The sequence below is a fragment of the Ursus maritimus genome, unplaced genomic scaffold (assembly GCF_017311325.1).
Source record: "Ursus maritimus isolate PB19 unplaced genomic scaffold, ASM1731132v1 scaffold_28, whole genome shotgun sequence".
Lineage (NCBI taxonomy): Eukaryota > Metazoa > Chordata > Mammalia > Carnivora > Ursidae > Ursus > Ursus maritimus.
In genome coordinates, this window is record NW_024425341.1 from 14,772,808 (window position 1) to 14,797,017 (window position 24,210).

At 38.6% G+C, this 24,210-nt stretch overlaps 1 protein-coding gene across 2 annotated transcripts in view; it reads left to right on the forward strand.

Moving 5' to 3' along the window:
* The window catches only part of MTUS1 (microtubule associated scaffold protein 1), a 187,995-nt gene that overhangs the window by 114,168 nt on the left and 49,617 nt on the right, over positions 1-24,210 (forward strand). The window contains exons 5-6 of one of the 2 annotated variants that reach the window (XM_040643308.1): positions 3,729-3,863; positions 7,266-7,304. In XM_040643308.1, the coding sequence (XP_040499242.1) occupies positions 3,729-3,863; positions 7,266-7,304 (174 nt within the window). Of the gene's footprint in view, positions 1-3,728; positions 3,864-7,265; positions 7,305-22,750; positions 23,131-24,210 lie in introns of those variants that run through there. The other variant, XM_008710900.2, reaches the window with a different exon arrangement.

The following is a 24,210-nucleotide window of genomic DNA, read 5'->3' on the forward strand; positions in this document are numbered from 1 at the left end:
TGAAGGTAGGAAGTGTGTACAATAGATGATCAGGAAGAGAGAGAGAGAGTGTGTGTGTGTGTGTGTGTGTGTGTACGTGTGTAAATGTATGTGTATATGTGATTGTCTCTGGTCAAACTCAGAAATTTTATCCTTGTATATGGATTTTCACCCTCCCATGTTAAACAGTTGACGACAGATCTGGGGCTGGATCCAGGGTTTACACTGAGCCTGGAGAGTGGCAGTCTGTTTCCGGGACAACACCTTCTGTCTGTGTGTGACAGAGAGCCAAGGGACGGGAGTATTGTGCCTCATGAGAATTTTGTCTTGTGCTTTAGTGAAAAATCCTTTTAGTCTGTTCTTTGGAAACTGAAGGTCTTTGTTTTTAAAGCCGAGCAATGAAAAGTGTGAATGAATTTGGGATCATATGATTTTATATTAGGTCTATAAATTAAACTCAGTTCAACTTTTCAAAATCTAAATAGGTGACTTATTTGCTGCTGATGAATTTAAAAAATGTTTCAAGAAAAGTAAAACTAAAATCCAGATGGTCGGAATACGTGGTTAAGACTTGAATAACATCATTTACTTTCTTTTGGAATTTTAATTTAGCAAAAGCAAAAATGCTAATTGAAACCCAATATCCACTTTATATGAAAACCTGAAAGATATGCTCTGCAAATTTTTGTTTCTGTTAAGACTGTGAAGTTCTTTCCCACCCATCCTTAAAAAAAAATTATGTTGAATTTTATAATAGAAATATCTTCAGTACTATCATTTATATTAGCCTCCTGTAATTTTCAGCTTGAGAAAGACCAAGTCTTTGGGTTCTGGAGAAAGAGAATTGGAAAGAAGGATCGGAAATGGACAGAAACCTCTCCATAGGAGGAAAGCCTCGGTGTTGATCTGACCTAATATCGGAAATGTTTTATGGGAACAGGAAGAATGAACAGATGGCTCATTGTAGAATGACTTAACATAGATCGGGAGAATAACAGCATGTCTTTACAGGTTTAGCTGTGACATCTGTAAACACTGTTCTAGGAGTTAGGATAACCTGATGAAAAATTTCTGTCTTCAAATTTATAACATAGTTATAAATAAGGTAGAAGCTCACCCTTTTCTAATGTGAGATGAAGAAAGGAATCAAGGTTGGTAATAAGGAAATTTATGATTATGTGTTGAGTATTAGAATAGAACTTGATGCTTAAAACTAGGAGTTGAACATCATTGAGAAACAAACAATAAAAAATCCAGTCTGGGTTGGTGGCAGGGAAATTAATCTTGGGAACCAGCTAGTGAATGAGGACACCCGTAGATTTCCCCTCTGGCCCAGTGAGTCTATGGTTATATAAAAATGCCAGTAGTTTGTATGGTTAACAAAGGAACATGGATAAAAAGATTAACTTTTGTAGGAAAAAAGGACCAGAAAACTCCAAGTTTTTTGTTTTGTTTTGTTTTTTAAGATTTTATTTATTTGGCACAGAGAGGGAGTGCACCAGCAGGGGGAGTGCCAGAGGGAGAGGGAGAAGCAGGCTCCCCACTGAGCAGGGAGCCTGACATGGGACTCATTCCCAGGGTCCTGGGATCATAACCTGAGCTGAAGGCAGCCACTTAACCAACTGAGGCACCCGGGCGCCCCTCCAAGTATTTTTGTTTCGATTTTTTTCCCCCCTGAATATGGAGAGAAAAGGACCAAGTGCTGGGTTTATGCTCGTGAGTGTTGTGTAACATGGTAATCTCTTAGGATAAGCAAAACAGTAATGTTAAAAATTCTTAGGAGCTAAGCTTCTGGACAGCGTACTGTTTCAAAGATGACTCAGTGATAGAGAATGGTGAATTTAGAACAGTGTTTTAAGGAAATACAGTTTTTTTTCCTTAGGTCATTACTGCTGATTAAAAAAAAAGAACAATGAGGTTTGAAACCGTTTGTTTTTTTCTGTTTTGTTTCGGTCTTTACGTGCTGGTACTATTTTTCAAACCCTCACTCTGAGGGTTTTGATGCTTCTGAGATTTTAAGATGTAGACTCCCCCTGCCCGAAATACTGAAACAAATGATGTTAGTGTGTTAGATTCCTAGAGTAGCCACAAAGTCTACTCAACCAAATACCCTAGCAGAGGAACACTATTTCCTAGGACCTCATTATGGATCAAATATACCTTCAGTGAAAATATGTGAAAACACTTCCTCATTTGGAGTTCAGAGTGCAGGAAACAAGCCATGTTCCTTTCCTTGTCCTTTTCCCTTTTTCCTGCCCCAAGTACAAATACAAGTCTTAAGGATTCTATAGAAGAATCTAACAGGAAGCCATAAACATGAAAAAGAAATGCACAGTTTTGGAAGAACCTGTATAAATACGGCTACACAGTTGCCTCAAGCAACTGAAAGATACTTAGTTTTTGTTTGTTTGTCTTGATTCTTAGCTTTTTGATGCCGAAGGGTTTTGGTCATTACTGGGCAAAAGCAGGAATAAGAGGAAGCAACACACCTACTTCAGACTTTGCTATAATTGTTTCTCCATGGTTTCAGATGGTGGTTCTGATAGAAATCAACCAGTTGTGATATGCAAACAATGAATCATGGAACGTTATCTCAAAAGCTAATGATGTACTGTATGGTAACTAATGTATCATAATAAAAAAAATCAACCAGTTGTAAACGATCACTATTACTTTTCAAAGCTGTGTTCTTTATTCTGAAGTGTCACTGTCCACTGATGTGCTAAGTTTATCTTTTGAGTCCTAATGAAGAACCAGAGGCAAAATCAGAGACTGTAGTAAAATGGCAGGGGCCCTTTCCGGGATTCATGGGCCTATTACACCTGACGTATGGTATTTGCTCACTTAATTTTCCCCTCTTTTACCCTGGCATGTTCCCTGGGAAATAGTGTTGGTCTACTTCTGTGGCAGCGCCCTTGGCCTAATAACCATAGTAGACTCAGAATTAGAGGCACAGCCTGAGCAAAGCCGGCGAGCACCACAGTTTCTCCAAAAGTTGTTGAGTCTTTCTTTTAGTGCCTGGAAATAATTTGTGTTTTCTTTCTGAGAGGATTCCCATGTAAGCAGGAAAGATTGACATGCCATGCCAAAGACGGTTTTCATTGTTGAGGTGGGATTTGCTTTTAATGTTTTCGCTTTGGGGCTTAGGCACCTCTGTTCCAGGGCAGATAAGGGAATTCCACCTCCTGGCTGGAGCAGGGGAGGAACAGAACCAGATCTCAGCCTCGTAGCTACCGAGGAATTTGTACGTTATTGTTCTCACCTTAGTAGCACAGCTGGCCGCCTGGGTTTGTTATTATTGGATTATTGACGCATCTGCCTTATCTTCCTGGAGATGGGCGCTCTTCACAGCTGCACCTTGGGCGTGCTTAGTACCTGGCACAGATGGCCATAGAATTTATCTTCCAGCTTTTATTTGGGATGAAACTCAACTGGCCAGGATACATCAACTTGGATTATGCCAAGATGTATGGTCACTTTGTTTTTTTGTTTTTGGGGTTTTGTTTGTTTGTTTTGTTTTTGTTGGTTTTGGGGTTTTTTTGTATGGTCACTTTGGATGGGTGTGCATTTACCTGCATCCCTGGGGACAGGAGCGCCATACCATCAGTCTTCGTACTTCTAAGATGCGGTGATGGCTGGCACGTGGTAGGTACTTAGCACTTGTTGATTCATGAAGGAAGGAATAAGTTGTGGAAAATTCATGCTATATTTCTCTATAACATAAAATGTACTCTTCTGTCTTACTACAGCTGGAAATGCCGCTGTCATCAAGTATGAGGAAAAACCTCCCAAGCCAGCATTTCAGAATGGTTCCTCGGGATCCTTGTATTTGAAGCCTTTGGTATCCAGAGCTCATGCACACTTACTAAAAACTCCTCCAAAAGGTATGTTCCTCATTGCAGAGAAAAGAGGGAAGACAAGACTTTTTAGTCCTTATCTTGTAGAAAGTTAAATTTTGGCAACTAGGTGCATAGTACATCGAACAGTTATTTACAAAGAGTCTCTCTGAAAAAAGACACGTAATAAATTTTTTCCAGCAAAGGAGCTCTTCTTCTGAGAGTCCGTGGGTTCTGTAGTTAAGACTTGATGCCTGTAAATCAAGAGATAAAACACAGGCATAAGGTAAACATAAACGAGGCTTCCAGAGTTATGTTATTCTAAGATAACATTCTAGAACGATGAGATAGAAATGCACAATTTACTTCCCACCTTTGGTCCAAACCGTGTTCCTTTTTTCTGTTCTTTCTCTTCTCCTTCTTTGTATCACTCACTAGTAATTGCCGTGGCGATGAAGGAGAGCTTTCAGGCTTACCGAATATGTGGTATATACTTAACAGGCAATTTTTCCGTGCAGCTTTATCACCAAATCTGAAGTGGATCTTAAGTACGTTAGAAGTTGGATTCGTGCTTAGTGAACTGAAAGACTGCTTCACTGAATGAATTGCGAATGAGAAACTTGAAGCAGAATGTGTGACCCATATTAGAGGTGGTGTGTGTTTTTTTAAGGAAAGTATTTTATTTACACTACTAGTAGATCTCAGCCACTGTAGTTACTCTGGGATATAACCATCTTATCAATAACAGGAAAAATATTTTCCAGTATTTCAGTTTTAACAGAGTGAAATTGCTTAGTTATAGAGTAAGAAACAATGAATGATTTTGGGAGGCAGGGGAGAAATAAAAAATACGTATATCCTTTACCCTGATATCTAGGTTAAGATATAGCTAAGGAATTTTCTTGATTTCCGTTAGTCATAAAAACAAAGGAAAAATAGATTGCAAATATATTCTTAATAGACAATTTCAATTAGAAAACAGGAGTTTAATGAAAACAATACAGTGGTTTGTGTGAGTGAACTGATAAGGAGGCAAGAGAAGTATTCAAAACTGGACAGATAACATATTGTCAAATGTAACTGAAGGATATCTGCCTTGGTGACAGCATTTACAAGCAGTCATTCGACTTTCACACAACTCAGTTTGACCTCACCTTCAAGGGAAACACAAGTCAGTAGGTTATGATCCTGAGTTGTAGTTAAGAACCCCTTTTTTTGGCCTGTAAGAATTAGCCTTTTTATTTATTTTTTTAAAAGATTTTATTCATTTGACAGAGAGAGAGAGTGAGAGTGCACAGTCCGTTGGAGCGGCAGCCAGAGGGAGAGGGAGAAGCAGGCTCCCCGCTGAGCAGGGAGCCCGACAGACAGACAGACGGCGTGGGGCTCCATCCCAGGACCCTGGGATCATGACCTGAGCCGAGGGCAGATGCTTAACACTGAGCCACCCAGGCACCCCTAGCCTTTTGATTTGCTAATTCCTCTGCGTTTAACAGTGACTGAAAGTGGCAGTAGCCGCAAGTGGTACACACCCTCGTGCTTTTATGTCAGGGGACACACAGACCGGTCCTCCTCTGTTCCATCAACTGCGAACAGCTGTTACATTTCCTCCACTTTTCTCAGGGCGCGGGGTGTGCACTCTCCTGTGTCTTGCTTCTTCCTGGGTGGCCTATCGCAAGAGCCGTTTCCTTTTCCATGGCTATGCCATGGTCTGTCTTCCAATTCCGTAGTTCCTGGACAATTTCTGACTTTTACCGTGGCACATAATATTGAGGTGAGCGAACATTTTCGAGCGTGAACATTCATTACTTCAAATTCCAATGACTTCTAATGGGGTATCCCTGAAAGAGGGATCCCTGGTGAAACGGTCTGAATCTTCGTGAAATTGTTAACATGGTACTCAGTACTTTTCCAGAAAGGTGTTAGTCTGGCACAGCAGTGTGAGAGTGTCCATGCTGTTCTTCCTTCTCCACGGTTGTGTGTATGTATGTAAAGAATCCTGTGGTAACTTGAGGCCAATCACCTAGTGAATATTTATCAACGCTTTCTCTTTTACACACTACTAAAGAGAAAATGGGCATAAATATTGGCAAAAAGATTCTTTGGTGTGCCAGCAGGTTCGTATCTGTCCATGGTCTTCAATACATTTCTAATGCGTCAGATGACCCTTTGCTGGGATGACGTTCTTGCTGGAAGGACATCAGTGTGTGAATCTGCGGTTTTTATGGATGGTGATAAAGCCGCAGTGTCTACACCTACACCAGTCACTGAAAAGGGATGTCAGACTTCGATGCTACATAACTTCCAGAGAATGGGAACTTCGTGATTCCACTGATAACTTTACGGAATAGGGAATTCCAGTTTTCTAATATGTCTTGCTATTGAATTTGCAAGCTTTTATGTCATACACATTTTACCTGAGTAGGAATGATTTGCATTTATAATGACCACATATCTTTTTAAAGATTTTCTCTTTCTTTCCTTTATTTCATGCGAGTGGGCTGTGGGAGGGGCTGAGGGAGAGGGAGAGAGAATCTCAGGCAGACTCCTGAGCATGGAGCCTGACACGGGGCTGGATCTCACGACCCTGAGATCATGACCTGATCTGAAACCGAGAGTTCGATGCTTAACCAACTGAACCACCCAGGCGCCCCTAATGGCCACATATTTTAAGAGATTATGGTCTATGTGAAATTCTACAACTAGAATGTGGCAGCTGTTCTAACTGGTAATATGCAGGTGATGATGTTCTAGAAATGCCAATCTCTGGTCAAGTAGAAGCACTCCTAGTTTTCTTCTAGTGACTTATCTTTGTAGCTCTGTATGTATTACCACTACTTGTATTTTGGTCATATTTATTAATGCATAATTGACAAAACTGTAGTACGTTTGGTGATTTGATATACATACACATCGCGAAAGGATCCCCTGGTTGTGTTTCATGTTGTGTCAGTTTGGAGAAGAAGCTTAAGTATTCTTTCCTTCCTAGCTGAATAGGATGTGAATTGGATTTAATGCCTGGCAATTTAGAAATCACATGTTAGTGACTGTCTTTCATAAATGACCTGCCTTTTTCCTCTGTCAGCAGTGGAATAGCATAAACTGTAATATGGGTGCAAATTCAGTACTGTTAACATTTGCACTCTGGCTGAAAAAATACTCTAGTTTTCCTATCATATTTGTGACAGTGAATTCATATCACCCTTAAACTCTCATCCTGATGTTATTTAGAGTATCATTTTATACCTAGAATATACTTGACGAAGTTGATTATATTTCAGTGGTATTTCTCATCTGGAACCTAAAATTTAGATAATGGATTGTTTTTGAAAATAATTTTTTGTTTTGAAAATATTTTTTGGTTTTTGTTTTGAAAATATTTTTAAATGGCAAATTTTTGTGTGATATTTCACTCAAAATGTGTATTTTACAAATACTTCTTTTATTTTTTAGGTTCCTCAAGAAAAAATCTATTTACAGCTTTTAATGTGGGTAAGTGGCAACTTTTAAATATGGAGGGAGAAAAAAGAATCTTTTTGTAAAGTCATGTTATCATTGCAAGTATTTAAATATATTTACAGTGATTTTTTTTTTCCTACTGTTTTCCTTAAAACAGAATTTCAGGTTCGTGGCATAAACTTAACTCTTTATGAGTTGGACCAGCGTAGGTCAAAACTTGGTCAGCCTGATTAACAAGCAATCTGACACAAAAAGACGTTTTATTAATAACAGACAATTTTAGTTTTTTAAAATGATATTTTTAAAATGTGATCTAAAGTGGAGAATATACTTTTTTCTACAATAAATGCTCTTTTAAAGTTGTATAGTTTCATTGCTAAATCTCAGTATCAGGTTTTAACACCTTTTAACAGTTCAGTTTAACATTTTCCTGTTCTTTTTTACACTTCTACTGAACAAACTTGTATCTGTCTTTAAAACCGCTTCACCCATTTGAAGCACAACTGGGACCTAAAAGTTTTGTCTCTTGAGAAGCCATAAAGATTCATGAAATGTATTCACTACAGTTCCTACATTTGATCTATAGCTAATCAGGTCCCCATATACTACTGCATTCTCTAATTTAATATTCATTTATAAGACAGTTATGTGGCTTCTAAATGCATCGAAGATTAGAACAGCAGTTTAGAAGGGAGAAAGGTATTATAGCACGTTGACTACAGTTTTTCATGCTTGTGACAGTGTTCAGTGCTAAGGATACAATAATGAGCCAGAGATGAACAAGGGCCTTCTCTTCAGGAAGCTAGGCAGGAGTAGAAGTTTGTGAGGCCCTATATTTAGGAAGTAATTAAAGAAAATAGGGTTGGTATATTGATAAAGGGAATAACTAATATCCTTGATGTTTCCAGGTTAATCAAACAGGGATGTGTGAGGGAATTACATCACAGTTGTTAACCTTTTGTAAGTTCTTAAAGCTAGAGAAGACTCAACCATCAGAGTAATTTAAATTCTAAAGGTTCCCAATAGCCTGAGTTTGAATCTATTTTTACTAGATCTTTTCTAATTAAAACACACACACACACACACACACACACACACACACACACACTATTCTATATATACTGAGATTTTTATTTTCTTTTAAAGTAAAGAAAAATTTAAATTTCTGGTAATCCTGGTATTTGAGAGAAAAACAGAGCTAATATGCTGTAGAATGATTTTATGTTAGAAAATCAGATAACCTTTAATAGGAAGCTAGACGGTATAACTCTATTTAACTGAGAAACTTCCAGAATGTTTTCCAAAGTGACTGTACCATCTTACATTTCCACCACAGTGTATGAGGGTCTAGTTCCTTCACATTCTTGCCAACACTTGCTTGATGGTTATGAAGTGGTGTCTCACTGTGGTTTTGATTTGCATTTCCCTGATGGCTAGTAACGTTGAGCATCTTTACATGTGTTTATTGGCCCTTTGGGGAAACATTTATTCAAATCCTTTGCCCATTTAAAAATTATTTGTATTGTTGAATTGTAGGAGTTCTTTATACATAACCTGAGTTACTAGATCCTTATCAAAAAGACGATTTGTAAATATTTTCTCCTGCTCTTTTCGCTTTCTCATTCTTTTTTATGGTTACGTAATATTCCATTGTGTATCTATACCACATACCTTCATCCATTCATTTATCGATGGACACGTAGGTTACTTCCACTTGGCTATTGCAAATAATGCTGCACTGAACATAAGGATGCATATATCTATTCAAATTAGTGTTTTCATGTTCTTCAGCTAAATATCCAAAAGTGGAATTGCTAGATTGTATGGTATTGCAATTTTTTATTTGTTGAGGAAGCACCATACTGTTTTCCATAGTGGCCGCACCAGTAAAGGTTCCCATCAATCGTGCATGAAGGTTTTCTTTTCCTCATATCCTCACCCACACTTGCTATTTCTTGTCTTTTCAATAATAGCCATTCTGATGGGTGTAGGGTAATATCTCATAGAGGTTATGACTTGCATTTCCCTGCTGATTAGTAACATTGAGCATCTTTTCATGTATCTGTTGTCTATCTGTTATATGTCTGGGAAAATGTCCAGTTCCTCTGCCAATTTTTTAATTGGACTCTTGGTTTTGTTTCGTTTCGTTTTTGTGTTGAGTTGTAGAAATTTTTCATGTATTTTGGATATTAACTCCTTATTGAATATATCATTTGCAAATATCTTCTCCCATGCAGTGGGCTGCCTTTTCATTTTTTTAATGGTTTCCTTTGCTGTGCAAAAGCTTTTTAGTTTGATACAGTTCTAATTGCTTAGTTTTTCTTTTATTGCCCTTTGCTGAGGAGACAGATCCAAAAAAAAAAAAAAATCTTGGTAAGACTGTTTTCTTTTAATTTTATTGTTTCAGGTCTTACATTTAGGTCTGTAAACCATTTTGAGTTGACTCCTGGTAACATTTTGAATAAAGGTGATGACCATGGGCATCCTTGTCTTAGTCCCGCTCTTAGAGGAAAAGCTGTGAGCTGTGGGTTTGTCATATATGGCCTTTATATGCTGAGGTATATTCCCTGTATACTCATTTTCTTGAGAGTTTTTATAATAAATGGATGTTAAATTTTGTCCGGTCCTTTTTCTGCATATATTGAGGTAATCAATAGATATTTATTCTTCATTTTGTTAAGGTGTTGTATTGTGTTGATTGATTTGTCGATATTGAACCACCATTGCACATCTGGAATAAACCTCACTTGATCATGGTGTCTGATACTTTTAATGTACTGTCGAATTTGGTTTTCTAACATATTGTTGAGGATTTTTGCATCGATGTTCACTAGGGATATTGGCCTGTAATTTTAAGGCTACTATTTCCTTATCGATTTTTGTCTGAATGATACCTACTTATGTAAGTGGAGTGTTAAAGTCCCCTGCCCTTATTATACTATTTTCAGTTTCTCCCTTCATGTCTGTTCATATTGGCTTTATCTGTTTAGGTACTCCTCTGTTGGGTGCATTGATGTTTATAATTTTTAAATTGTTTTTGTTGGATCGATCCCTTTATTATGGAATTCCCTTGTTTATTAGTCTTTGTTGTGAAGTCTACTTTGTCTGATATAAGTATTGCTATCCCAGTTTTCTTTTTGTTTCTATTTGCATGGTATATATTTTTTTCTATCCCTTCACTTTTAGGATGTATGTCCTTAGGTCTGAAGGGATGGGTCTTGTTTTTTCATCCATTCAACTAGCCTGGGTATTTTGATTGGAACGTTTAGTCCATTTACATTTGAAAAGTAACCATTGAGAAGTATGTATTTATTGCCATTTTATTGTCTTCTGATTGTTTTTATGGTTCTGTTCTGTTGCCCTCTACTTCTCTTGCTCTCGTCCCTTGTGTTTTGATGATTTTCTTTAGTGTTCTGTTTGGATTCCTTTCTCTGTAGTTTTTGCTTCTCTCTTATAGGTCTTTGGTTTGTGGTTACCACGAGATTTATATATAACACCATATATATGTGTGTACATATGGCAATTTATATTGAGTTGGTAGTTACTTAAGTTTGAACATTTTAAGCACTACATTTCTACTCCCTCTGTGTTCGATGTACTTGATGTCATATTTTACTCCCTCTTATTTTGGTATACCTAAAATAATTATTGTGGATACAATTGACTTTATTGCCTTTGTCTTTTAATCTTTATGCTATTTTTATAAGTGATTGGCCCACTATCTTGACCGTATGTGTGCTTTTACCAGTGAGAATCTTTTTCTTTCATTATTTTCTTCTGGTTGTGACCTTCCCCCCACCCTTAATATTTATTTATTTATTTTAGAGAGAGAGTGAGCATGTGTGCACAGGGGGAGGGGGCAGAGGGAGAGGAAGAGAGACAATCTCAAGCAGAATGCAGAGCCTGACTTGGGGCCAATCCCAAAACCCAAGGTCATGACCTGAGCCAAAATCAAGAGTCAGCCACTTTACCAACTGAGCCACTCAGGTGCCTCATGACCTTTTCTGCTTAAAGAGTCTCTAACATTTCTTGTAAGGCCAACTTCACGGTGATGCACTCCTTGTTTTGTTTGTCTGGGAAACTTTTGAGCCTTCCTTCAATTTTGAATGCTAATCTGGCTGGGGAGAGTCTTCTGGTTGTAGATTTTTTTCTTTTCAGACTTTGAATTTAGCATGCCACTTTCTTCTGACCTGCAGTTTCTGCTACAAAGTCAGCTGATACTCTCATGGTGGTTCCCTTGTACGTAACTAGTTGTTTTTCTCTTGCTGCTTTTAAGATTCTCTCCTTATCTTTCATTTTTTAAAAGATTTTATTTTTAGGTAATCTCAACAGCCAACACGGGACTTGAACTCACACCTCCGAAATCGAGAGTTGCGTGCTCTACCCACTAAGCCAGCCGGGTGCCCCTCCTTAGTTTTCATTTTTTACATCTCACTGTTAATGTGTTTTCTTGTCAGTGTCTTCGGGTTCATCTTGTTTGGGGCTCTCTGTGCTTGCTGGACCTGGATGTCTGCTTCCTTCCCCAGGTTAGAAGTTTTGAGCCATTATATCTTCAAATAAGTTTTCTGTCTCTTTCTCTGTCTTTTCTCCTTCTGGGACCCCAGAATACAAATGCTAGTATGCTTCATGTTACCTTATAGGTTTCTTAAACTACCCTCATTAAAAAATGTTTTTTTCTTCTTGCTGTTGAGCTTGGATCATTTCCACTCCTCTGTCTTCCAGGTCACGAATCCATTTTTCTGCATTCTGTAATCTGCTGTTGATTCTCTCTAGTGTATTTTGCATTTCCGTTATTGTATTCTGAGCTACGATTGGTTTTTTTTTAATGTTAGCCATCTCCTTGTCGAGGTTCTCACTCTGTCCTCCACACTTCTCTTGTGCTAAATGAGTTTACGAACGTCATTTTGCTTTCGTTATCAGATAGGTGGCCTATCTTTGTTTCATTTAGTTCTTTTTCTGAGGTTTTGTCTTGTTCTTTTGTTTGAAACATACTCCTGTCTCCTCTTTTTGCCTGACTATCTATGTTTGTTTCCATGTATTAGGTAGATCAGCTATGTCTCCCGGTCTTGAAGGGTTGGCTTTATGTAGAAAGTGTCCTATGAGGTCCAGAAGCACGTTCTCCCCTGGTCATCAGAATCAGGCATTCCGTGGTGTCTCATTTTTTGGGTCGTGTGTTCATTCCTCTTTCATTGGATGACTTCTCTTGTTGACAAACTGATGGGTGGGGCTGGTCCCCCTCCAATTCCTGGCAGGAGCTGCTTTAGCAGGGCATCATTCTGTTTGAGGCTGCCTGCTAGGTGTTGCAGGTAAAAGCTTCTCAGTTCGTGTGGGGACACTGGTTCCATATGGGTTCTTCTGCTGGGTGAGGTAGGGCTGGAGCCACTTTGTCTTCTCTTACAGTTGTGTTGAATATGGCACATCCATGGAGGAGTGTGGGGCAAGGCAAGTGGTGCTGGTACTGTAGATGGGGAGTGTCAGAACTGGTACCCACCAGCGTTAGGCCAGCTAGACAGGAGGGCAAGAAATGGCACCAGCTAGCACCTCTGTCCTGGAGAAGTTCCTGCAGATCCCTGCCCCTTCAGCACATACCCTGAAATTAGCAAATCTCATTCATGTATGGCCCAGGTGCTTTTCAGACTGCTGCTTTGCTACATCTCAGAGCAAGTAAGTTTGTGCACAGGCCTTTTAAGAATGGAGTCTTGGTTTTCTGTAGCCCTCCAGTTCTCCCAGCATTAAGCCTCATTGATTTTCAATGAGGGACTCGTTTCTGGGTGCCAGGCCTTTCAGGGCGGAGGTGCCCAATGTGGGGCTTGAACCCCTTGCTTGTCAGGGAGGATCTCTAGGACTGTGATAGCCCTCCTGCTGGTGTATTGTTGTGCTGGAGGTATGGGTCACATAGAAACTGTGTCTCTGCCCCTCCTGCCCTTCTTCATGTTGCTTTTCCTTTGTATCTTTGTGGAAGAGCTGTTCTTCTAGTCTTGAGGGCATTCTCAGAGAGTTGTCGTATATGTAGTTGAAGCCTTGATGTGTCTGGGGCAGGAGGTAAGCTCAGGATTCTCCTACTTGGCCACCTCGATCCTCTCTCTGATTCTGATGTTCTGTGGAAGAAGCCATTGATTGGTGCAAGGTTGTGAAGATTTATACCTGTATTTTCTTTTTTTTTTTTTTTTTAATAATGATTTTTTATTATATTATGTTAGTCACCATACAGTACATCCCCAGTTTTCGATGTAAGGCTCGATGATTCATTAGTTGTGTATAACACCCAGTGCACCATGCAATATGTGCCCTCCTTACTACCCATCACCGGCCTATCCCATTCCCCCACCCCCCTCCCCTCTGTAGCCCTCAGTTTGTTTCTCATAGTCCATAGTCTCTCATGTTTCATTCCCCCTTCTGATTACCCCCCCTTTCTTTGCTCCTTTCTTCCCCTACTGATCATTCTGAAGTTCTTATGTTCCATAGATGAGAGAAATCATATGATAGATTGTCTTTCTCTGCTTGACTTATTTCTATAGCATATCTCCTCCAGTGCCGTCACGTTGTAGCAAATGTTGAGAACCCGTTCTTTCTGATTGCTGAGTAATATTCCATTGTATATATGGACCACAACTGTAATCCAGTCATCTGTTGCAGGGCATCTTGGCTCCTTCCACGATTTAGCTATTGTGGACATTGCTGCTATGAACATTGGGGTGCATATGGCCCTTCTCTTCCTACGTCTGTATCTTTGGGGTAAACACCAGTAGTGCAATGGCTGGATCATAGGGTAGCTCAATTTTTAACTTTTAAGGGACCTCCACACTGTTTTCCAGAGTGGCTGTACCCACTTGCATTCCCACCAACAATGTAGGAGGGATCCCCTTTCTCCACATCCTCTCCAACAATTGTTGTTTCTTGCCTTGTCTATTTTTGCCATTCTAACTGGCGTAAGGTGGTATCTCAGTGTGGTTTTGATTTGAATTTCCTTGATGGCTAATGATTTTGAACATTTTTTCATGTGTCTGTTAGCCATTTGTATGTCTTCATTGGAAAAGTGTCTGTTCATATCTTCTGCCCATTTTTTGATTTGTTTATTTGTTTCTCGTGTATTGAGTTTGAGAAGTTCTTTGTAGATCTTGGATACCAGTCCTTTATCTGTAGTGTCATTTGCAAATATCTTCTCCCATTCCGTGGGCTGCCTCTTAGTTTTTCTGACTGTTTCCTTGGCTGTGCAGAAACTTTTAATCTTGATGAAGTCCCATAAATTCATTTTATCTTTTGTTTCTCTTGCCTTTGGGGATGTATCATGAAAAAGGTTGCTTTGGCCGATGTCGTAGAGGTTGCTGCCTATGTTCTCCTCTAGAATTTTGATGGATTCCTGTCTCGCATCGAGGTCTTTCATCCATTTGGAGTTTATTTTTGTGTATGGTGTGAGATAGTGGTCAAGTTTCATTCTTTTGCATGTAGCTGTCCAATTTTCCCAGCACCATTATACCTGTATTTTCTTATAAGATTTTTATACTTTAAGCTCTTAGACTTAGGCCTGTGATCCATTTTAAGTTGATTTTTGTAAATGAAGTAGAGGGTCCAGCTTCCTTGTTTTACATGTCAATAGCCAGTTGTCCCTGCATCTTGTTGAAAACATTAATCTTTCCATCATTGAAATGTCTTGGCACCTTTGTTAAAAATAGTTGCCTGTAAATGTGAGGATTTATTTCTGGGCTTCTCAAATCTATTCCATGGATCTATGTGTCTCTCTTTGCTAATACCACACTGTTGCTTACTGTGGTATATAATAAGCTTTCACGTCAGGAAGTGTGAATTTCCTAACTTGTTCTTTTTCAAGATTCTTATGACTATTCTGGGTTCCTTGAATTTCTGTGTGAACTTTTGGGTCAGTGTCCTTTTATGCAAAGAAGTCAGCTGGGGTTTTGATAGAGATTGCGTCGACTCTGTAGATGAATTTGTGGACTACTGCCATTTTTACGATGTCAGGTATTTTGATCCATGAATGTGGAAGGTTTTCCCTTTTAGTTAGATCTTCTTCAGTTTCCTTCAATAACTTTTATAGCTTTAAAAATACAAGTTTTGCAATTCTTTTGGTGAGTATTTGTATGCAACATTTCTATGCTTCAGAAGGTGCTGTTGATATTGGTCACAATAAAAGTACTGGCTAAATCTAATATGCCTGTCTTAATCTCAATTAAATCTGAAACACGGAAAGGCATTCTTCATTCGTGTCTCAAGTCTATAATCATGTAAACTGTTATAAAGGATATTTTTTCTGATAGGCGTAGTAAATGATCCCAGCATATTATCCCTTTTCTATAATAAACTATTAACATTAGGCATTTTTCCTTTTCACAATGTTGGACTGACATCATGCCTTATTTCCAAAGCATATCATTGACCCTTGATGTATCAGTAACCCTTGACAAGTATGGTTATCAGATTAGCAAATTAACTCCTGATTAAATGAGAAAAGAAGTGGAAATTATGAATCATGTTGTGGTTTTCTTTGGCAAAGCCTTTTTCTATGGAGTAGAAATGAGGTATAAGAGTCAGAGAATTCCTGTCTCCGATTAACCCTTAATAATCAATGTTGTAATAACTGCAGTGGAGAAGATGTGTTTTAAGGGGTCTGCATTACAGTTTAATCTCAATTATGTGGCATGAACATGTATTTTTTTCAAAATTCATAAACATGACTTTTCCATTCATTTTCCTAGTTGATGGTTACTTATTTAAGACAAACCCAGTATTATGATGAGCCACTGAGGAAATGTCAGTGTGTTGGCTTTTAGAGAAGTAGCTTTGATGTTGAGTTGTGTCCAAATAGCCAATGACCTGGGCGTGGATCATGTAACGGCTTTGAGATAGTTTTTTTAAGCAACAAATAGTGGTGAAGATTAACCATCTCTTCATATTCTTTTGCTTTAGTAAAATGGTCAGTTAATTGTAGCAGTTTGCTAAATCCTAAAAATTTTAGCATGTAGAGGTTTAAATATCACCCCTTAGCTTTTTTTTTTAATTTTTGTGATTTTAAATAAATCCAGATAACTTTATGTCCTGTTTTGTTGCTTAACATGAGTAATCACTTCTGTTGACTATTACATTTAGCATATGCAGAAACTTTTAACTATTCCTCTTAAATATTAGGGGTACCTCTATCACATACATAAATGATTCTATGATGGGCAGTTCTCACTTTCAAAGTTTGGGGAAACTTCTTGGGCTAGATTCTTGAAAGTAGTTTAAGTAAATCAAAACCTGTGTATTTGTAGTCCTTTCACTCGAATAACTGAGCTGTTTTCCTAAAGCCCCATATCCCTTTATACTATGATTGCAACAGGAGTGTTGGCTTCACCGTACTCTGGTCAACACGCGATATTATTTTTAAATTGTGGCTAATGTAATAGTGAAAAGTGTATTTCACTGTTTTAGCTTAACTTTTCATCAGTTATTTCAAAGACCCTTCCATTATTTCTTAAGACAGTAAAGAGGAGCAGAAAGAGAATAAACTTCTGAGGCATTGAATACTGGTTTGAATCTTAGTCTTGCCACAATCTGCTTGTGTCCTGACCTTAGGCTGGTTGCTAAGCCTGTCCATGTCTCAAATTTCTCATTTGGGAATATGGGAATATTCTAGGAATAATCCCCAGGATAGGAGTAATTTTGACTTCATAGAATTGTTGTATAAAAAGCTCTCACATGGTAGCTGCTTCTGCTGCCAGGGACGGTGATGATGAGAATTCCTTCCATTGTTCTTAGGATTCTAGTGGCTTATTCTGAGTTCTTTTGCAGGATGCCGAATTATTTTAAATCTGTAAAGCAGGCAGGAAAAGCCACTTAAAGGGGCGCCTGGGTGGCGCAGTCGTTAAGCGTTTGCCTTCGGCTCAGGGCGTGATCCTGGCGTTATGGGATCGAGCCCCACATCAGGCTCCTCTGCTATGAGCCTGCTTCTTTCTCTCCCACTCCTCCTGCTTGTGCTCCCTCTCTCGCTGGCTGTCTCTGTCAACTAAATAAATAAAATCTTTAAAAAAAAAAGAAAAAAAAAAAAAAAGGAAAAGCCACTTAAAGTCCAGAACCATCCTCATGGGGACTAGCTGCCATAATTTATTTAAAGAATCTGATGCTAAAAGATTTTAGCCAACATTGATTCTAAATAAAACTTGGTTCACTGTTTATAAGGAAGATGTCACACATACCACATACTATAATTACCTTGGTTCTACCGCACATTAAAGCTGTTTGGGATACCAAACCTTGAGAGGTGTATTTATCCAGCCCCCTGATTGTTTTACACAAGATCATCAGGCTCGGGAGCCATGGTGTCTGCCTTGGAGACTAGAAAATGCCCTGCTCCTTACATACCCATTTACTAAATACAGCACAAGAAGATAGCGTTGCTCTTTGTACCCCCTATTTCCAAGTGTTGGGATACAGTTGAGCGTGGCAAACTTGCTCTGATGAGCTAATACTGGTGTAGCCAGCATTTCCCCTGGTGAAAAAAGGGATGAGCCTGTCTTTCAGTGTCTGTTTATGATTATAACTTTTATCCTACTGAAAAAGCATTTGTTTTGATATGTGATAAATTTAGTGTTTAACATCAGGGAAAAGTGTAGATTATTTAGCAAATCTTTTTTTTTTTTTTTTAAAGATTTTATGTATGTATTTGACAGAGAGAGACAGCCAGCGAGAGAGGGAACACAAGCAGGGGGAGTGGGAGAGGAAGAAGCAGGCTCATAGTGGAGAAGCCTGATGTGGGACTCGAGAACGCTGGGATCACGCCCTGAGCCGAAGGCAGACGCTTAGCGACTGCGCTACCCAGGCGCCCGGATTATTTAGCAAATCTTGTTGGGACAAAGGCTCTCTTTTCAGCAGGAGCGAGGTTCCTACTTCACACACTACATGCAAAAATATTCCATGTCGATGGAGATTTTAAACAAAAAGTAGAATAAGAGTGCTAAGGATATAGACTTGGACAGAGAAAAGGCCTTTTTCCAGGAATATTAGTACAAAAGAAAAGATTAATAATTATGACAACAAAAGTGTTAGACTTCCCTTTTGTCAAAAACATTATAAACATGGTGATGGATGTTAACCATAAGTAGATTTATTTGGTGATTATTTTTCAACCTATACAAGTATTGAATCATGTTGTACACCTGAAACTAATATGTTCTCTGTCAGTGATGTCTCAAAAATTATAGACAATGTTAATAGCACACAACAAACTGGGATGAGATATGTAACACATTTATTCCAGAAAGGACTCTTACAAACCAACCAGTAAAGATGACCCTGCAATAGAAACGTAAATGGACAGACACAAAATAAAAAGTATGAAGGGCTAGGAAACATGAAAATATTTACAAGTGGCTCATTAAAATAATGTGCTCTCAGTGCTTGTATGTTTTTAAGGTAATAGCTGGTGTTGGTGAATGAGTGAGGAACAGGAACCACGTACATTACCACTGAGGGTAGATAAATTACAACAGCCTTTCTGGAGGCACTACGGGGACATAGAACAAAAGTCTTCTACCCAGGAATTCCATTTATCAGTTTGTTTAAAGGGAAAATACTGATTTTTTTTTTTATGTTTTGCCTTTCAGAATTGTGTAGAAGGGGGGAAGATTGGAAACAACCTGAATGATTTAAATAACACCCGTTTAAGTTAAACCACTTGTTTAAATTATGTTCACTGACGTTTCAATGATAATTTTGAAGCCATTAAGAAGCAATATAGAGGGTTGGCTAATGCCTTGGAAAGATAAGTGAGAAGTTTTTAAGTTTACGAAGTTTATTAATCTTGTATTAAGTTTAAAAATTGGTTACAGAACATTGTGATGTATAGGTAATTTAACTTTTATTTTTTTTTTTAAGAAATATCCCACAGTGAAGGTGAAGATGGGTGTTTGTTTTTAAAAACATTTTACATGGATAAAACATAACGTCTTACATTTTTTGGAGACCAATGAACTAAAAAGCAATGTCACTGATCTTGGAGAACTTATAATCTTATCGGTAGGTGGAGCCTAAATTTTTTTATAATTGTTTTATGTGAATTTTAAAATATTCACAATATAGGCACTCTTCTTCCTCCTAAGGAAGAGGACATTCTGGAACAATTGGACCCAGAGTTGAGCTTCCTACAATTGGAACAGAGATTTGAACGTAAGACCGTAAAGACTACAAGGCATAAAAATAGAGAAAATGTGGCAGTCGTGTGGTGTTAGGGAAAGCAAGGAGATAAACATTAAGACGGATACACTTGGTGTTAGAGTTCTAGGGAAGATCGGACAGACGTGTTTGGATCCCTGGCGTAAATTTTAATCTTCTGTAGATTCTTCATGATCGTCAGCAGTAAACACATCGGTCCTGGCGTGGTTGCACTTCCTAGCGTCTAAGCAGCCCTGCACAGCGTATGCTTGAATCCTGTCTAGAATCGTAACATCATTGTGTTCTAAATGGAGTCTGATTAGCCACCCGTGCCGCGTGCACACGCACACACACCCGTGTGCACACGCACACACACACCCGCATGCACACACACGCTTCCACACAGACTGCAGTGGAATCTGGTTCTCTTGAATGTACTAGGATACTATACCATATTGACCTGCCAAACACTCACATCCTCTATTTCATATCTTTTTTTGTTTGCATATTAAGCCTTACTAAAGACTTTCCACCATTTAAAAATTTTTGTGTGTGTCATTAATAGAAACTTGGCTTATTCTGTACCCTTTTTACAAAGCTATTCTGTCACTTCATCTTACTTAAGAGTCTAGTTTTTTGGACTCTGTGATCTTTGTTTTAAAAAATGGGAAAATAGAGAAACCTATGGCAAAGAAACTGAAAATCCTGCCTACTCCAGCTCTCAGCATTGCTGACATTTTTGTATACTTGCTTCAGTATTTTTTTCTTGTTCTTTAGTATTTTCTTATTCTTTAAAGTTTAAATTTTAAATCATGATTTTGTTTTTCCACTTGACATCCTAACACAAGCTTTGCCGCCCCTCATAGAAATTCATCTTATTCCTAATTTTCATAACTGTAATAACAGTGTTCTTGGGTAACAAAAGCTCCTTAAATTTTTGTTCACTGTCCTTGGTGATCTTTAGATATTCTCTTCAATGAAGACTTTGTATAATAACAACGATGGGCACTGCTCTTTACGTACTTCTCCTGTAGTTGGTGTAATTTCAGAAACTATGCTTGTGCACAAGTGATTACTGACCAAATAAGTAATCAAAAGAACCTTTTTGAATCAATTTAAAAATCCATGCTTCTGGATGCCTAGGTGGCTCTGTCGGTTAAGTGTCGGCCTTGGGCTCACGTCACAATCCCAGAGTCCTGGGATCGAGCCCCGCATCAGGCTCCTTACTCAGCGGGGAGCCTGTTTCTCCCTCTGCCTGCCACTCCCCCTGCTTGTGTTCTCTGACAAATAAAATCTTTAGAGAAAGAAATAAAATAAAATCCGTGCTTCCTGGTCCACCCCTCCCCAAAGTTTGTATGTTATAAAAATAATTTTAACTCCCCAATAACCTCTCATTCAGTTATTTAAAAGAGCGAATACATATAAAATGTTTAGGGGAGTACCTGGCACCCAGATTCTGAGTTGGCTATTACCATTCGTAGAAAGGCTCACTTGCGCTCGCTTGCCACCAGGGGGCAGACTGTGTTGGGAAAGCCGTGAAAACCCTGCTGGGACTGTAAGTCTTTTATTTAGTACGCCTTCTTTCGTGTGTGTGTGTGTGTGTGTGCGCGCGCGCGTATGCATGTGTACCTGACTGCACAAGCAAGGACTACTCTCTGCCTTTTGACTTTCTGACTAGCACTGTTTTTTATTCTTACAGTTCCTTGTTCTGTTTAAAAAGATCATTAGCGACGTTTACTTCTGGTATTTATGGTACAGCTTTAGCGTAGTTAAAGTAAAAACTTTTAATGACTGTGATGAGTTGGTGGCACGTTGCTAATTTCTTCTTTTGGGTAGTCTAGGCTAAACGATTTCCCTTTTAACCAGGATAATCTAGAGTTTGCTATTATTTCACAAGAAAAAACAAACAAAAAACTGCATGACATCTGAAATGGGGTGGTATCCGGTCTGGTTTTAACACCAATATTTAATTTCATTCTATTTATGATTGTAATGCTGATTGATATTTTAGTTGTTACAAGTTTTTTTGTGGGGGTGGCAGGGGGGAGGTGGTTATGCCATATTCATATGCAGAATCTGGGAAAAGGGCGATTGTTTAATAATAAAACTGTGATAGAATGAAGAGGCAACATCTCAGTGTAGCTTTTCTTTAATTCCGTGGTTATTTGTGGTTCTGTTGTCATGGGTGTGATGTGTTTTCAAGATCCATCCTGTGTGTATCAACAAGTTGTACCTTTCCCACAGCTAACCCTTGATAGATAATTGGGTTTGTATCTCTTACTGACAGCTTCTAAGATGGCAGGCTCTGGGATTGAGGAAGAGGGAAAAGGAATTATTCAGAATGTCCTTTCCTGCCCATCTCCTTCCTTCTTCACACCGTAAATGCTCCATAGACTTTCTAAAAAACCGTAGCTGCTCCCTGCACATTTTAATAGCATTCAATAGGGTTATTTACAGCTAACGTTCTCTACATTTATTTCTAAGTCTTGTTTTCTTAAGAAATCTTGGAAACAAGCATAGATCCTTTTTTGCACATTGTTTTCTTTTTTAAATGAAAAAAGGGTTATTGGGTTATTCCTGATTATTAATATTACCTTTGCTTAAGTGAGCATGTTGCAGGGTACTTTTCTTCCATCCATACCTTCATCTTCCTTTAGTTTTTGCCATCATGTTTTAATGTACTTTTACAAACTACCAAGATAAACATTTAACAGATCCCAATAAAACAGATCCTAGCTTGTTCATAGTCTCAAAACGTTACTGTGAGAGGCCACCCGATTTTCCGTAAGTGCAGTTGATAAAGCAGTAAGTGTCGTCTTGAGAATGTGGCCTGATTAATTTTATTCCTCTGAAACTATTATATTACATCTGGTAGAGAAATTGCCTTAACCTTTTTTGTTGATTAGTGAGGTCCTCAGAACATGACTATTAAAGTTGAATCTTTTACCGATCTGTCAGTAATAGAAGTTTTATTAAAAACCATACCTTGGAACATCTATTACTTTTTCTATAGATTTACATACAAAATATTCGAAAAAAATTACGTGTTATCAGTATGAATATAATTAAAATTTTTTGAATCAGAATATAGATGACTAAAAAGAAATCTTAATTTTCTCCTAATTCCTAGATAAGCATTAAGTGCTCAAAGTAGTTAATTTCCGTGAGCAGTCCTTCAAGTAGTGAGAGAATCCGTGACATTATTGGTTGCTATATAAAGCTCCTAAGACCACCCACTTTCTCCTCCCCTTTACCATCTCTGATGAAAACCATAACAACTCCGCAGCATGTACAGTGTGATGTAATTCAGAGGCTGCTTCCTGCTTTATCTGCTAACAGGAGATTTTAGTCAGAGGAAGGGTATTGTTTTGGCAACATCTGGAAGTGAAAACGGAAGCCAGGAACACTTGGCTAGCTCTGGGCTTTTTTCTTTTTTTCTTTTGTGTATGTGCAGTGGAATGACATTTGCTATGTAGGCATGTTTTCTCCCGCTGTTACTTCTTGGCTTTGAAGAGTCCTGAGTTTACAAAGACAGTATGTGAGAGTCCCTGGAAGCCGTTTCTTCTGTGAAGTCGTTCCACCTGATCTGAAGACATGTTGTTGTCTCCCAAATTCTCCTTATCCACCATTCACGTCCGACTGACTGCCAAAGGATTGCTTCGAAACCTCCGACTTCCTTCAGGGTTTAGGAAAAGCGCTGTCATTTTCCATACAGGTTTGTCTCGCCTACATCTCTGTGGAGTGGTGCGTGGGGGACATCTTGATTAACTTGCAGCTGCTTCTCAGAAATCTCCTAAGGAGCTACGTCCTTGAGGAAAGAAAGCTCTGCGAGAACGAGGCTTTCTTTGTAGAAATAGACATTTTGCTCTTAACATTTCAATACACGAGCGTCTGATGCTTTGCTTCTGTGTGAGGGGATGTGTGTCTGCTTTGTTTATAGAGAGCAGAAGTGTTGTCTTGGTGCTCCCTAGCTCTTTTCTGACACCAGCCAGATCTGTGAAAATCAGCACCTGTTAAATGACATTTTACTTCAGATGATTTTGGAAGTGGGGAGTGCGTAAGATAGTATTTCTCTTGTCCTTCAAGGAGGAGACGAAATGAGAGGGTATCTATGGTTTTTCATGTGTACTTTCTCACTGGGATTATGATAGGTTAGTTTAACATTTAAACGATTTCTAAGTTATAAATATTTCCAAACTTAAACATCCTGGTGCTTGTGGAGAGGTAATAAGTGAGACACAAAGCCAAACAAAACTGAAGTTGTCCCAGCATCCTGGTGAAAATGTTTGCAATCACAAAAGACTACCTCTGATATTTATGCTTGTACCTGCTTTGTATTCTCTGTGCCTAAGATGGAAGTCCATGCAGTGAGGATTCTAGGCATCTGTAAACCTGCATGCCCACTTGTAGGGGATTCAGTTAATTGCCTCACATTGTTCGCTTTTGTTCCAGATAACAGTTGCAGCTCTGGTAAACTATGTTGATTTATGCTGTAAAAACAAGTGTGTCATTATATTTGATTCTGGCTGGTTAGTGTTGACTGTAATAGGACTGTCTGAGTATGTAAACAGATTTTTTTTCTTGTTTCTTATTCATGTCAGCCCTGATGTGTCTTGTTTTCCATCTCTGTCCCTTGTGATTTTTTTTTTTTTTTCCAACGGACTCTTCTTAGTTTTCCCAGAGGCATCTCCCTTCCCTGTGGGATATCTCTCATTTTTTCCAGGACCTTCTCCTCATGTTTCATAACTCCCCTTGACCTGTCACTGAAGTCTGCCAGCCTTTCCCTCGGCCTGAG